Here is a 17,181-nt window from a genome sequence, read left to right as displayed (position 1 = left end):
GTACAGTTATTTAATTTACTTTTTTTTTTATTTCTGTAGTGGCAGCGTGATAGTAAAGTCATATAACCTCGATTTACAAAGTTAATTGATTCTTGGTTAAATGGTTTGCAAATTAAAAAGTTTGTATAGTAAAGCAAAGTTCCCCATAAGAAACAATGTAAACATTAATAATTGTTTCCGGACCTGACAAAAGTCCCTATTGTCATGTATTGGTTACTCAGGTCACATGATAAAACCGGAACCATTGTGAGGGGAACTCAATGGTGGGGGACACATGATGTTAGGGATGGGTTGATGAGGCGCCATGAATCGTTTCGACACATTGCAAAACTGTATTGATACTCTGTTAATACTGTGTCACTAAATACTGACATCTGCTGGACAATAAAATCCCTACAGGCAACCTATGGACCGACTCAACTGACACTGATTTTATTACCTTGCACAGGAGTCGGGAACCTTTTTGGCTGAGTGACCCATACAAGCCAGATATTTTTTAAAGCATTTCCGTGAGAGCGATATAATTTATTTATTTTTTAACACTGAATACAACTATACGCATGCATTTTTAAGAAAGACCAACATTTTTAGTGTATAATAAGTCTCTTATTATTTTTAATAACAGTGTTATTCTGAGGCTAATCAAAAAGAAATTAAATACTTCTTACCATTAATGCGACTTCTTGAACAGCTGCGGTAGAAACCGGATGGATGGATGGATGAAAATGCTTGAGAATGTTTTATATTTTGAACGTTATTTTTTACACTGTGATTACCAGCGGAATTATTCATTACTTATCGTGTTAAGCAATGTCACCTAAGATTTATCTGAGAGCCCGGTGCAGTCATCAAAAGAGCCACATCTGGCTCTAGAGCAGGGGTCGGCAACCCAAAATGTTGAAAGAGCCATATTGGACCAAGAATACAAAAAACAAATCTTTCTGGAGCTGCACAAAATTAAATTACATAATTACATACAGATAGTGTGTCATGAGATATAAATTGAATTAAGAGGACTTAAAGGAAACCAAATGAGCTCAAATATAGCTACACATGAGGCATAATGATGCAATATGTACATATAGCTAGCCTAAATAGCATGTTAACATCGATTAGCTTGCAGTCATTCAGGGACCAAATATGTTTGATTAGCACTCCACACAAGACAATAACATCAACAAAACTCACCTTTGTGCATTCACGCACAACGTTAAAAGTTCGGTGGACAAAATGAGACGGGAAAAGAAGTGGCATAAAACCGGTCCTAGAAAGTCGGAGAAATTTGTACATGTAAACAAATCACGGTGAGTTCAAGGACCGCCAAAATTAGGACAAAACGGCGCTCGCCAAATACTCGAATCAGTGAAGCATGTTTAATATAAACAGTGTGCTTTATAACAGTTAGAGAGGTTTGTGTCATATTTGTCCTCCTGCAGAAACCATATTTAAAATTTTTTGTTGTTTTCCTTCATTTTTTTCCATTTTTAATACATTTTTTAAAAAAGCTCCAGAGAGCCACTAGGGCGGCGCTAAAGAGCCGCATGTGGCTCTGGAGCTGCGGGTTGCTGAACCCCGCTCTAAAGCCATAGGTTCCCTACCCCTGACCTAGTATATACAATAATATAAACCAAGTCATTGTATTTCATTTAGGATTATTTCAACACTGTATATTTTATGTATATATATATATATATATATATATATATATATATATATATATATATATATATATGTATGTATATGTATATGTGATTGTAGCTGAGATAGGCACCAGCGCCCCCCGCGACCCCAAAGGGGATAAGCGGTAAAAAATGGATAAATATATATATACTGTGGGGCAAAAAAGTATTTAGTCAGCCACCAATTGTGCAAGTTCTCCCACTTAAAATGATGACAGAGGTCTGTAAATTTCATCATAGGTACACTTCAACTGTGAGAGACAGAATGTGAAAAAAAATCCAGGAATTCACATTGTAGGAATGTTAAATAATTTATTTGTAAATTATGGTGGAAAATAAGTATTTGGTCAACCATTCGAAGCTCTCATTGATGGAAGGAGGTCCATCCATCCATCCATCCATCATCTTCCGCTTATCCGAGGTCGGGTCGCGGGGGCAGCAGCCTAAGCAGGGAAGCCCAGACTTCCCTATCTCCAGCCACTTCGTCTAGCTCTTCCCGGGGGATCCCGAGGCGTTCCCAGGCCAGCCGGGAGACATAGTCTTTCCAACGTGTCCTGGGTCTTCCCCGTGGCCTCCTACCAGCTGGACGTGCCCTAAACACATCCCTAGGGAGGCGTTCGGGTGGCATCCTGACCAGATGCCCGAACCACCTCATCTGGCTCCTCTCGATGTGGAGGAGCAGCGGCTTTACGTTGAGCCCCTCCCGGATGGCAGAGCTTCTCACCCTATCTCTAAGGGAGAGCCCCGCCACCCGGCGGAGGAAACTCATTTCGGCCGCTTGTACCCGTGATCTTATCCTTTCGGTCATGACCCAAAGCTCATGACCATAGGTGAGGATGGGAACGTAGATCGACCGGTAAATTGAGAGCTTTGCCTTCCGGCTCAGCTCCTTCTTCACCACAACGGATCGATACAACGTCCGCATTACTGAAGACGCCGCACCGATCCGCCTGTCGATCTCACGATCCACTCTTCCCCCACTCGTGAACAAGACTCCTAGGTACTTGAACTCCTCCACTTGGGGCAGGGTCTCCTCCCCAACCCGGAGATGGCACTCCACCCTTTTCCGGGCGAGAACCATGGACTCGGACTTGGAGGTGCTGATTCTCATTCCGGTCGCTTCACACTCGGCTGCGAACCGATCCAGTGAGAGCTGAAGATCCCGGCCAGATGAAGCCATCAGGACTACATCATCTGCAAAAAGCAGAGACCTAATCCCGTGGCCACCAAACCGGAACCCCTCAACGCCTTGACTGCGCCTAGAAATTCTGTCCATAAAAGTTATGAACAGAATCGGTGACAAAGGACAGCCTTGGCGGAGTCCAACCTTCACTGGAAACGTGTCCGACTTACTGCCAGCAATGCGGACCAAGCTCTGACACTGATCATACAGGGAGCGGACTGCCACAATAAGACATTCCGATACCCCATACTCTCTGAGCACTCCCCACAGGACTTCCCGAGGGACACGGTCGAATGCCTTCTCCAAGTCCACAAAGCACATGTAGACTGGTTGGGCAAACTCCCATGCACCCTCAAGAACCCTGCCGAGAGTATAGAGCTGGTCCACAGTTCCACGACCAGGACGAAAACCACACTGTTCCTCCTGAATCCGAGGTTCGACTATCCGGCGAAGCCTCCTCTCCAGTACACCTGAATAAACCTTACCGGGAAGGCTGAGGAGTGTGATCCCACGATAGTTGGAACACACCCTCCGGTCCCCCTTCTTAAAGAGAGGGACCCCCACCCCGGTCTGCCAATCCAGAGGTACCGCCCCCGATGTCCACGCGATGCTGCAGAGTCTTGTCAACCAAGACAGCCCCACAGCATCCAGAGCCTTAAGGAACTCCGGGCGGAACTCATCCACCCCCGGGGCCTTGCCGCCGAGGAGCTTTTTAACTACCTCAGCGACCTCAGCCCCAGAAATAGGAGAGTCCACTACAGATTCCCCAGGCACCGCTTCCTCAAAGAAAGACGTGTTGGTGGGATTGAGGAGGTCTTCGAAGTATTCCCTCCACCGATCCACAACATCCGCAGTCGAAGTCAGCAGAACACCATCCGCACCATACACGGTGTTGATAGTGCACTGCTTCCCCTTCCTGAGGCGCCGTATGGTGGTCCAGAATCGCTTCGAAGCCGTCCGGAAGTCGTTTTCCATGGCTTCCCCGAACTCTTCCCATGTCCGAGTTTTTGCCTCCGCGACCGCTAAAGCTGCACACCGCTTGGCCCGTTGGTACCCGTCCACTGCCTCCGGAGTCCTATGAGCCAAAAGAACCCGATAGGACTCCTTCTTCAGCTTGACGGCATCCCTCACTGCTGGTGTCCACCAACGGGTTCTGGGATTACCGCCACGACAGGCACCAACAACCTTGCGGCCACAGCTCCAATCAGCCGCCTCGACAATAGAGGTTCGGAACATGGTCCACTCGGACTCAATGTCCCGCACCTCCCTCGTGACATGTTCAAAGTTCTCCCGGAGGTGTGAATTGAAACTCTCTCTGACAGGAGACTCTGCCAGACGTTCCCAGCAGACCCTCACAATGCGCTTGGGCCTGCCAGGTCTGTCCGGCATCCTCCCCCACCATCGCAGCCAACTCACCACCAGGTGGTGATCGGTAGAAAGCTCCGCCCCTCTCTTCACCCGAGTGTCCAAAACATAAGGCCGCAAATCCGATGACACAACTACAAAGTCGATCATGGAACTGCGGCCTAGGGTGTCCTGGTGCCAAGTGCACATATGGACACCCTTATGTTTGAACATGGTGTTTGTTATCGACAAACTGTGACGAGCACAAAAGTACAATAACAAAACACCACTCGGGTTTAGATCCGGGCGACCATTCTTCCCAATCACGCCTCTCCAGGTTTCACTGTCGTTGCCAACATGAGCGTTGAAGTCTCCCAGTAGGACAAGGGAATCACCCGGAGGAGCACTTTCCAGTACTCCCTCGAGTGTACCCAAAAAGGGTGGGTATTCTGAACTGCTGTTTGGTGCGTAAGCACAAACAACAGTCAGGACCCGTCCCCCCACCCGAAGGCGAAGGGAAGCTACCCTCTCGTCCACTGGGTTGAACTCAAACGTACAGGCTTTGAGCCGGGGGGCAACCAGAATTGCCACCCCAGCCCGTCGCCTCTCACTGCCGGCAACGCCAGAGTGGAAGAGGGTCCAGTCCCTCTCGAGAGAACTGGTTCCAGAGCCCTTGCTGTGCGTCGAGGTGAGTCCGACTATATCCAGCCGGAACTTCTCTACCTCGCGCACTAGCTCAGGCTCCTTCCCCCCCAGTGAGGTGACGTTCCACGTCCCAAGAGCTAGCTTCTGTAGCCGAGGATCGGACCGCCAAGTGCCCTGCCTTCGGCTGCCGCCCAGCTCACAATGCACCCGACCTCTATGGCCCCTCCTATGAGTGGTGAGCCCATTGGAGGGATGACCCACGTTGCCTCTTCGGGCTGTGCCCGGCCGGGCCCCATGGGAACAGGCCCGACCACCAGGCGCTCGCCATCGTGCCCCAACTCCGGGCCTGGCTCCAGAGCGGGGCCCCGGTGACCCACGTCCGGGCGAGGGAAATCTGGGTTCATTTCGTTGTAATTCCATAGAAGTCTTTGAGCTGCTCTTTGTCTGATCACTCACCTAGGACCTGTTTGTCTTGGGAGACCCTACCAGGGGGCATGAAAACCCCCAGACAACATAGCTCCTAGGATCATTGGGACACGCAAACTCCTCTACCACGGTAAGGTAGCAGCTCAGAGAGGAGATGGAAGGAGGTTTTGGCCCAAAATCTCACAATACATGGCCCCATTCATTCTTTCCTTAACACGGATCAATCATTACGTCCCCTTAGGAGAAAAAAAGCCCCAAACCATAATGTTTCCACCCCCGTGCTTCACAGTAGGTGTGGTGTTCTTGGGATGCAACTCAGTATTCTTCTTCCTCCAAACACGACGAGTTGAGTTTATACCAAAAAGTTCTATTTTGGTTTCATCTGACCACATGACATTCTCCCAACCCTCTGCTGTATCATCCATGTATCCATTTTGGTATAAACTCAACTCGCCGTGTTTGGCAGAATTTACAAATAAATTCTTTAAAATTCCTGCAATTTAAATTCCTGGATATTTTTTTTTCAAACTCTGTCTCTCACAGTTGAAGTCTACCTATGATGAAAATTACAGACCTCTGTCATCATTTTAAGTGGGAGAACTTGCACAATCGGTGGCTGACTAAATACTTTTTTTCTCCGCTGTGTATATATATATATATATATATATATATATATATATGTGTATATGTATATATATATATATATATATATATATATATATATATATATATATATATATATATATATATATATATATACATACAAACCCCGTTTCCATATGAGTTGGGATATTGTGTTGGATGTAAATATAAACGGAATACAATGATTTGCAAATCCTTTTCATCCCATATTCAAATGATTGCACTACAAAGACAAGACATTTGATGTTCAAACTCATAAACTTGATATTTTTTTGCAAATAATAATTAACTTAGAATTTCATGGCTGCAACACGTGCCAAAGTAGTTGGGAAAGGACATGTTCACCACTGTGTTACATCACCTTTTCTTTTAACAACACTCAATAAACGTTTGGGAACTGAGGAAACTAATTGTTGAAGCTTTAAAAGTGGAATTCTTTTCTATTCTTGTTTTATGTAGAGCTTCAGTCGTTCAACAGTCCGGGGTCTCCGCTGTCGTATTTTACGCTTCATAATGTGCCACACATTGAGGAAGAGACACAGGTCTGGACTGTAGGCGGGCTAGGAAAGTACCTGCACTCTTTTTTTACGCAGCCACGCTGTTGTAACACTTGTCTTGCTTAAGTAAGCAGACGCGTCCATGATAATGTTGCTTGGATGACAACATATGTTGCACCAAAACCTGTATGGACCTTTCAGCTTTAATGGTGCCTTCACAGATGTGTAAGTTACCCATGCCTTGGGCACTAATACAGCCCCATACCATCACATATGCTGGCTTTTGAACTTTGCGCCTATAACAATCCGATTGGTTATTTTCTTCTTTGTTCTGGAGGACACCACATCCTCTGTTTCCAAACATATTTTGAAATGTGGACTCGTCAGACCACAGAACACCTTTCCACTTTGCATCAGTTCATCTTAGGTGAGTTTGGGTCCAGCCAAGTCGGCGGCGTTTCAGGATATTGTTGATAAATGGGTTTGGCTTTGCGTGGTAGAGTTTGAACTTGCACTTACAGATGTAGAGACCAACTGTAGTTACTGACAGTGGTTTTATGAAATGTTCCTGAGCCCATGTGGTGATATCCTTTACACACTGATGTCGATTTTTGATGCAGTACCGCCTGAGGGATCAAAAGTCCGTAATATCATCGCTTACGTACAGTGTTTTGTCCAGATTCTCTGAACTTTTTGATGAATTTACGGACCGTACATGGTAAAATCCCTAAATTCCTTGCAATAGCTTGTTGAGAAATGTTGTTCTAAAACTGTTCGACAGTTTTGCTTACAAAGTGGTGAACCTCACCCCATCCTTGTTTGTGAATTACTTAGCATTTCATGGAAGCTGCTTTTATACCCAATCATGGCACCCAACTGTTCCCAATTAGCCTACACACCTGTGGGAGTTTCCAAACAAGTGTTTGATGAGCATTCCTCAACTTTATCATTATTTACTGCCACCTTTCTCAACTTCTTTGTCACGTGTTGCTGGCATCAAATCCTAAAGTTAATGATTATTTGCGAAAAAAAAAGTTTATCAGTTTAAACATCAAATATGTTGTCTTTGTAGCATATTCAACTGAATATGAGTTTAAAATGATTTGCAAATCATTGTATTCCGTTTAAATTTCCATCTAACACAATTTCCCAACTCATATGGAAACCGCGTTTGTATTATATATATATATATATATTCTTAGTTGGTCAGACAATAATATGTTAATATAGGTTTAGATTGGTGTATGTTGTTTTTAACAGAGAAAGACCGAGTATGTCTCTTGTTTTCATGATAACATTTAGCGAGCTGTCAGCACCAGTCAGTCCACCGTGGGTTTATCAAAGTGCAGTTATCAATCTCAGTTTCTAAGATCATTTTAATTTAAAAGCGTAATACTAACTGTCGGGAGTTTTGCCACCGCCATCATTATTACCGTTTATTATTTGCATGTTCTCCCCATGACTGCGTGGGTCCCCTCCGGGTACTCCGGCTTCTTCCCACCTCCAAACACATGCACCTGGGGATAGGTGGATTGGCAACACTAAATTGGCCCTAGTGTGTGAATGTTGACTGTCTATCTATGTTGGCCCTGCGATGATGTGGCGACTTTTGTAGGGTGTACCCTGCTTTCCGCCTGAAAGCAGCTGAGATAGGCTCCAGCACCCCCCGCGACCCCGAAAGGGACAAGCGGTAGAAAATGGATGGATGGATAGTCCATGTGTGTGGATGTTTTAGAGCAGGGGTGTCCAAACTTTTTCCACTGAGGGCCGCACACTGAAAAACCAAAGCAATGGGGGCCATTTTGATATGATTTTATGTTAAAAACCAATACAATATATGTACAAAAAATATGCATTTGGGCCCCCATTCAGGCTTGATTTTGGTCAAAAAATATAAAAATGTGTCATTATTCAGTATTATTATTTTTATTATTATCCATCCATCCATCTTCTTCCGCTTATCCGAGGTCAGGTCACGGGGGCAACAGCCTAAGCAGGGAAACCCAGACTTCCCTCTCCCCAGCCACTTCGTCCAGCTCTTCCCGGGGGATCCCGAGGTGTTCCAGGGCCAGCCGGGAGACATAGTCTTCCCAACGTGTCCTGGGTCTTCCCCGTGGCCTCCTACCGGTTGGATGTGCACTAAACACTTCCTAGGGAGGCGTTCGGGCGACATCCTGACCAGATGCCCGAACCACCTCATCTGGCTCCTCTCGATGTGAAGGAGCAGCGGCTTTACTTTGAGTTCCTCCCGGATGGCAAAGCTTCTCACCCTATCTCTAAGGGAGAGCCCCGCCACACGGCGGAGGAAACTCATTTCGGCCGCTTGTACCCGTGATCTTATCCTTTCGGTCATGACCCAAAGCTCATGACCATAGGTGAGGATGGGAACGTAGATCGACCGGTAAATTGAGAGCTTTGCCTTCCGGCTCAGCTCTTTCTTCACCACAACGGATCTGTACAACGTCCGCATTACTGAAGACGCCGCACCGATCCGCCTGTCGATCTCACGATCTACTCTTCCCTCACTCGTGAACAAGACTCCTAGGTTCTTGAACTCCTCCACTTGGGGCAGGGTCTCCTCCCCAACCCGGAGATGGCATTCCACCCTTTTCCGGGCGAGAACCATGGACTCGGACTTGGAGGTGCTGATTTTCGTTCCGGTCGCTTCACACTCGGGTGCAAACCGATCCAGTGAGAGCTGAAGATCCCGGTCAGATGAAGCCATCAGAACCACATCATCTGCAAAAAGCAGAGACCTAATCCTGCGGTCACCAAACCGGAACCCCTAAACGCCTTGACTGCGCCTAGAAATTCTGTCCATAAAAGTATGAACAGAATCGGTGACAAAGGACAGCCTTGGCGGAGTCCAACCCTCACTGGAAATGTGTTCGACTTACTGCCGGCAATGCGGACCAAGCTCTGTCACTGATTGTACAGGGAGCGGACCGCCACAATAAGACAGTCCGATACCCAATACTCTCTGAGCACTCCCCACAGGACTTCCCGAATGACACGGTCGAATGCCTTCTCAATGTCCACAAAGCACATGTAGACTGGTTGGGCAAACTCCCATGCACCCTCAAGAACCCTGCCGAGAGTATAGAGCTGGTCCACAGTTCCACGACCAGGAAGAAAACCACACTGTTCCTCCTGAATCCGAGGTTTGACTGTCCGGCGTAGCCTCCTCTCCAGTACACCTGAATAAACCTTACCGGGAAGGCTGAAGAGTGTGATCCCACGATAGTTGGAACACACCCTCCGGTACCCCTTCTTAAAGAGAGGAACCACCACCCCGGTCTGCCAATCCAGAGGTACCCCCCCCGATGTCCACGCGATGCTGCAGAGTCTTGTCAACCAAGACAGCCCCACAGCATCCAGAGCCTTAAGGAACTCCGGGCGGAACTCATCCACCCCCGGGGCCTTGCCGCCGAGGAGCTTTTTAACTACCTCAGCGACCTCAGCCCCAGAAATAGGAGAGTCCACTACAGATTCCCCAGGCACTGCTTCCTCATAGGAAGACGTGTTGGTAGGATTGAGGAGGTCTTCGAAGTATTCCTTCCACCTATCCACAACATCCGCAGTTGAGGTCAGCAGAACACCATACACCATACACAGTGTTGATTGTGCACTGCTTCCCCTTCCTGAGGCGGCGGACGGTGGTCCAGAATCGCTTCGAAGCCGTCCGGAAGTCGTTTTCCATGGCTTCCTCGAACTCCTTCCATGTCCGAGTTTTTGCCTCCGCGACCGCTGAAGCCGCACACCGCTTGGCCTGTCGGTACCTGTCCACTGCCTCCGGAGTCCTATGAGCCAAAAGGACCCGATAGGACTCCTTCTTCAGCTTGACGGCATCCCTCACTTTTGAATCTCTTGATCAACATTAGGTCTATCTGTTAATATAACGCTATTAAAGATTTAAGTTGTATGCTCTTTTTGTTAAAGAAACCCCTGTTTTTTTATGGAAAAAACACAAAATATGTAATATTTATTTTCACCCAATAAGATTTTTAAGTGAAATATTTGAAATTATATAATAATTGGAGCCTTAAAAAGGTCAATAACTCATAACAACATTGATTTTAATTCATTACTATTGTTTTCTTTTTAGCAATGACAATTAAAAAAAAATAACACAACAACTAGTGGGGATCCAAAAGGGTCCTACTCATTAAAGTCTTAAAAGATAAATTATACATTTTATTAACTGTTTACTTTTAACACAATAACCTCCAGATCAACTTCGGATTATAAATTTTATTGTTGTTTATGTTTTTGTTTGTTTGTTTTAGGCCCTTTTTAAAAAACAGAAACAGCGTACTTTTTTACATAGCAAACACAAAATATGCAACATTTTCCCCAAAGAATATCTCAAAGTGGAATATTTAATGTGACGTTATTGGAGCCTTGAATAGGTCAATAATTCATAATGTCATTGATTTTGATTCATTATTATTTTTTAAAGAAAGAAACAGCCTGCATGGCAGCTTTGTGTTATAAGAGTCAAAATTGCAACATTTTCTTGTTACATTTCACCTGTTGGCTCTTTTATAACACTTTTTATGTTTATTATTTTTTTCTTTTTAATAGAATTTTTAAAATGTGACGTGGGGCCGTTAAAAAATTACCTGTGGGCCGCAAATGGCGCCCGGGCCGCACTTTGGACACCCCTGTTTTAAAGCATTGTATAGGCAGAATGGAACGACTCCCATTGGCTCCATTGTAAGCTGACTTTTAATCGCATTTATTTACTATTTAGAATTCATTAAAAAAAAAAAAAATGTGTTCTTACCTAAAGCTTGTGAATGATGGGCAATATTTAAAAACAATTTTTTCCCTTTAAGCCCATATGCCATTTTCCCAAGGTGAAAGGAAAACATTAACCTGACTCTCGCCAGATCATTGTAGTTTGCTGAGCTCCACACAAGGGGGCTCAGCGAACTATAAGGATCTGGCGAGAGTCAGGTTAGGAAAATATTACATTACCTGCCACATCGACCATGTTGTTAAATTACAAACATACAGCTGTTTGTAATTATATATTTGGCCACAAGGTGGTTTATGATACCGAAACACTTTCTTGAACCAATTGGTTGAATTGGCCCTGCGATGAGTTGGCGACTTGTCCAGGGTGTACCCCGCTTTTCCCCCTAATACAGCTGGGATAGGCTCCAGCACCCCCTGCAATCCCTAAAGCAGGGGTCACCAACACGGTGCCCGCGGGCACCAGGTAGCCCGTAAGGACCAGATGAGTCGCCCGCTGGCCTGTTCTAAAGATAACTCAAATAGCAGCACTTACCAGTGAGCTGCCTCTATTTTTTAAATTTAATTTAATTACTAGCAAGCTGGTCTCGCTGTGCTCAACATTTTTAATTCTAAGAGAGACAAAACTCAAACAGAATTTGAAAATCCAATAAAATAGTTTAAAGACTTGGTCTTCATTTGTTTACATAAATTCATTTATTTTTTTACTTTTCTTCTTATAACTTTCAGAAAAACAATTTTAGAGAAAAAATACAACCTTAAAAATGATTTTAGGATTTTAAACACATATACCTTTTTACCTTTTAAATTCCTTCCTCTTATTTCCAAACAATTTAAGTCAATGTTCAAGTATTTTTTTTTTATTGTGAAGTAAAATAAATACATTTTAATTTAATTATTCATTTTAACTTCTGTTTTTTCGACAAAGAATATTTGTAAAATATTTCTTCAAACTTATTATGATTAAAATTCAATTTTTTTTTCTGGCAAATCTATAAAATCTGTAGAATCAAATTTAAATCTTATTTCAAAGTCTTTTGAATTTCTTTTAAAATTTTTGTTCTGGAAAATCTAGAATAAATAATGACTTGTCTTTGTTAGAAATATAGCTTGGTCCAATTTGTTGTATATGATAACAAAGTGCAGATTGGATTTTTACTTATTTAAAACATGTCATCAAAATTCTAAAATTAATCTTAATCAGGAAAAATTACTAATGATGTTCCATAAATTCTTTTTTTTAATATTTTCAAAAAGATTCGAATTAGCTAGTTTTTCTCTTCATTTTTTTTTCAGTTGAATTTTGAATTTTAAAGAGTGGAAATTGAAGATAAACTGTTTCAAAATTAAATTTTAATTTTTTCGTGTTTTCTCCTCTTTTAAACCGTTCAATTAAGTGTTTTTTTTCATCATTTATTCTATATAAAAAACCTTCCGGAAATGGAAAAAAAATGTACGACGGAATGACAGACAGAAATACCCATTTTTTATGTATATATTTATAGATTCATTTATTAAAGGTAAATTGAGCAAATTGGCTATTTCTGGCAATTTATTTAAGTGTGTATCAAACTGGTAGCCCTTCGCATTAATCAGTACCCAAGAAGTAGCCCTTGGTTTCAAAAAGTTCGGTGACCCCTGCCCTAAAGGGACAAGCATTAGAAAGATGAATGGATGGGCTTCATCATCTGACCAATGAACATCACAGTGAACGTTTTAATCAGGCATTTTGCGGGGCAGCTAACATTTTAAGGACCCGATCACCAGATTGTTGTTTTATCCACTTCCGGGTTTTAGCCAGACGGAGATGAGCGTTTTCGTATATGAGAGGGTTAAAGTTGGCACACGAGGTTGTAAACATACTTGACTGGTGTATCAATGTTGGAATCGAATGGGATTCAGTCAGAGAGGAACACAGAAGAACAATTTGCAGAGAAATCAACGGGAGAGGAAGCTGTGTGAAAAAGAGTGAAGGAGGAAGAAGAGCGTGGTAAAACAAATTGGATATAAAACACTGGAGTATATCCAAATCCATCCATTTTTGCTCCCGCGTGTCCCTTTCGTTGTGAGATATATGAATTAACGCAACCGTGACCCACTGTAAAACTATTTAAGTAGTCGGGAACGTGAAGAGGAATGCTGTCAGGGATTATCTCCCCCTCAGGTCTCAATACTAATCTCTGTATACTGTGTGTATGAAATGGCCCTTGTGTGTCCATTTCAAAGTACATGTGACTTGTAAACAATTGATTTGGTAGTCTGTGCAGGGTAGCCATATTTTAATTATTTGTGGAATGAAATTTTCTATTTTAGTATTAGCAGAGTAACTTGAGTAAATGTTTCTGCTTTACCAAAAATATTTTTTTCAGGATACGAGGTTTTGTACTCATGTCTGTGATTGTACACACTACAGACACTTCTTTGTAGTATTATATTCTCACTATAATTTAGAATGGCAGTTTACAGTGCTTTAAGCCTTCCTTTTTGTGTGCACTCCAAAAGGTTGATGGCGGATTCTTCAGTTAAAATGAGGCAGGACTAAACATTAGTTCGGATTCGAATGTCATGGACGTCAACACTGATCCGGCCGTTGAGGCTGACATGAACACCTGTAGATATCCTCTCCGGGAAAAAGAAGGCGATGGGGAGGACTTTTTGTTCAGTGGAAAAAGCGAAATAGACGTTTTTAATTCCAGCTCTTCCGACTCCTCACCCTGCTCCTCTTCACCCACTTCTCATTCCAACGCCTGTTTTCTCTCAAATTATACGGAGGACGACAGGGAAATGCTTTTCGGATGCTCCAAATCTTTCACTGGACTCAAACTCTTCACGAGAAGGTAAGAAGCAATAGTTTAGTTGCAATCACGCGACCTATTGACATTTCACTAGGTCCGCCACTGTGTGCGCTCCTGCGGCAGGGGATAGTAAATATTTCAGGGATAGAAAATTTCTCACGACACAGGGTTTCAGGCTATTAGGGTACTGTTTGTTTACTTGAACCAGATTGATGAACAACAGGGACTTATACAGCCAAATAATGAGACGAACAACTGTATATACTTCACACAGTGAAAACTACTGCAGACATTAATTGTAGTTGGGACCAATATTCATAGCAGGAAATCAACTGCAAACAAACTTCTTCTTTTTCTCATTAATGTCATGATCACAGCAGCATGGCACTCGTTACGTCAATCAAATATGGTACTTAGCGATGCACGATTAAGTCCGACATTGTCTATACCAGGGGTCTCAAACTCAATTTACCTGGGGGCCACTGGATGCAGAAACTGGGTGAGGCTGGGCCGCAAGAAAAGATTTCTTAAAAAATCTAACATGCACTTGTTAATGAATTCACCTTCTCTGAAAGGCTTTCCCGCCCTAGCAACATACTTGCCAACCCTCACGATTTTTCCGGGAGACTCATGAATTTCAGTGCACCTCCCGACAATCTACCGTTGCAACCATTTTCCCGAATTTGTCCCAATTTTCACCCAGCCGACATTATTAAGAGCTGCCGTGACTGCACTGCCTTTAACGTCCTCTATAACAGTGGTTCTCAACCTTTTTTCAGTGATGTTCCCCCTGTGAACATTTTTTTAATTCAAGTACCCCCTAATCAGAGTAAAGCATTTTTGGTTGGAAAAAAAGAGATAAAGATGTAAAATACAGCACTGTCATCAAATTCTGATTTATCAAATTGTATAACAGTGCAAAATGTTGCTCAATTGTAGTGGTCTTTCTTGAACTATTTGGAAAAAAATATATAAAAATAACTATAAAACTTGTTGAAAAATAAACAAATAATTCAATTATAAATAAATATTTTTACACATGGAAGTAATCATCAAGTTAAAGTGCCCTCTTTGGGGATTGTGATAGAGGGTGGCCGTATAAACAACTTTAACACTGTTACAAATATGTGCCACACTGTGAACCCACACCAAACAAGAATGACAAACACATTTTGGGAGGACATCTGCACCCTAACACAACTTAAACACAAGAGAACAAATACCCAGAACACCTTGCAGCCCTAACTCTCCCGGGCTACAATATACGCAAGTTAGCGTGAGGGCGTGGGGGGTTGGTGGTAGCGGGTGTGTGTATATTGTAGACCAGAAGAGTTAGGGCTGTATTTGATTCTGGGTATTTGTTCTCTTGTGTTTATGTTGTATTACGGTGCGGATGTTCTCCCTAAATGTGTTTGTTATTCTTGTTTGGTGTGGGTTCACAGTTTTGCACATATTTGTAACAGTGTTAAAGTGTTTTTTACGGCCACTCTCAGTGTGACCTGTGTGGCTGTTGATCAAATATGTCTTGCAATAGCACACGTGCGTACAACACACTCAGCTGCAACATATAATTGGGCCTGCACGCTGTTTGTATAGTATGTAGAGGGCGCTAAAGGCAGTGCCATTATGGCACCCCCTGAATATTGTTGATTAGGTAAAAATCGACAGGGTTTTTGAGAGAATAGGTTCCCTGAATTCAGGGGACTCCCAGGAAAATTGGAAACGTTGGCAAGTATGACGCTGTCAAGCGGCGTTCATATTAAACTCGCGGGCCGGACCAACATGAAATTGTCATATCAAAGCGCGGGCCGCAAAATGACGTCTTGCGGGCCGCATGTTTGAGACCCCTGGTCTATACAGACTAATGTTTAATTTGTGGACCTGTCAGATGTAAAGACATGAAGTACCTCAAATGTTTTCTTCTTTGAATACCGTTAATGTCGAATGAAGTGCGGTCGAGGTGAGCACTAACGTCTTGGTGATGATAAATGGTTTAACTCTTTTAAAAGTATATTTTGCCGAAGAGTGTAAATATCCTCTCCATCCCATTTTAAATATTTGTTTCATGATCCTTCTTATATTTGCCTCTAAACCTTTCAAATATTATGCCCAAATCACAAGTTACCTGTTGGAGGTACCTCATGTAGAAACAGAAATGTCATTTTCCTTAGCGTAAAACATAAAACAAAGACACATATATACAAACCCCGTTTCCATATGAGTTGGGAAATTGTGTTAGATGTAAATATAAACTTAATACAATGATTTGCAAATCCTTTTCAACCCATATTCAATTGAATGCTCTACAAAGACAAGATATTTGATGTTGAAACTCATAAACTTTATTTTTTTTTGTTGCAAATAATAATTAACTTAGAATTTCATGGCTACAACATGTGCCAAAGTAGTTGGGAAAAGGCATGTTCACTACTGTGTTACATCACCTTTTCTGCACCGGAGAACTTATCAAAACTTTGTCCGACCACTTTTTTTAAAAAGGTTCAATCTCTCTCCTGTGCGAGTTTGAAGCCGAAACGACAAACGCACTGGGAGGAGTTTCGATTTGAAAAAGGTGACGGGTTTTCACGAAAACTTTTATTTTGAAGGGGTAATTGCCAACTTCCTGTTGATTTTTTCTGCTAGCTGTCAATTATTAAAATGTAGGTCTAAGTAAGACCTACATAGAAGTTTTTGTTTCATGTCTTTCCGACATTCCTACCGGAAGTTACAAGCAGTTTTGTCTGTGTTTTCTTCCTAGAAGCAGTTTTTTCTGGGTTTCATTCAAAAAATTTTGTAGAGCGCAATTTTGAGTTTTATAATTTTTTTTTTTCGTTAGATCGCAATTTCTGCCAGTCCTGATATGTCTGCCAAGTTTGGTGAGTTTTGAAGCATTTTAAGGGGGTCAAATTACAGCTCAAAGAGGCAAAAATTGCATTTTTTGCGAAAATTTTGCTTTGAAAGGGTTTTGCAAAATTTCTGTTGATTTTAGGTATAGGCCTTTCTAATGGGGAATTTAGGTCTTAGTCAGACCTCCATAGAGGATTTTGTTTTAATTTTTTGTCTTTTCCTAGGGGGCGCTAGAGCGCAATTTTGATTTTTGGGGTTTGGCTCCCTAATATGTTGGGAAGAAATTCCTGACCGACGTGTGTGTCAAATTTGGTGAGTTTTGAAGCATGGTCAGGGGGTCAAAATACAGCGCATAGGCGAGTATG

At 42.8% G+C, this 17,181-nt stretch overlaps 1 protein-coding gene across 14 annotated transcripts in view; it reads left to right on the top strand.

Annotated features, from left to right (window-relative positions):
* The window catches only part of LOC133554659 (diacylglycerol kinase zeta-like), a 244,663-nt gene that overhangs the window by 18,033 nt on the left and 209,449 nt on the right, over window positions 1-17,181 (top strand). For 10 of the 14 annotated variants that reach the window (XM_061903652.1, XM_061903655.1, XM_061903650.1 and 7 more), the window contains exon 1: window positions 13,023-14,011. The exons of 1 other annotated variant lie outside the window; for it this stretch is intronic. In XM_061903652.1, coding sequence (XP_061759636.1) covers window positions 13,740-14,011 — 272 coding nt within the window. In that variant the 5' untranslated portion in view covers window positions 13,023-13,739. Of the gene's footprint in view, window positions 1-12,940; window positions 14,012-17,181 lie in introns of those variants that run through there. 3 more of the 14 variants (XM_061903648.1, XM_061903649.1, XM_061903653.1) reach the window with 3 other exon arrangements.

This window comes from Nerophis ophidion, linkage group LG06 (genome assembly GCF_033978795.1).
Source record: "Nerophis ophidion isolate RoL-2023_Sa linkage group LG06, RoL_Noph_v1.0, whole genome shotgun sequence".
In the NCBI taxonomy this organism is placed as follows: Eukaryota; Metazoa; Chordata; class Actinopteri; order Syngnathiformes; family Syngnathidae; genus Nerophis; species Nerophis ophidion.
The sequence above is the reverse complement of the archived record's forward strand: the minus strand, read 5'-3'. Positions and strand labels throughout refer to the sequence as shown.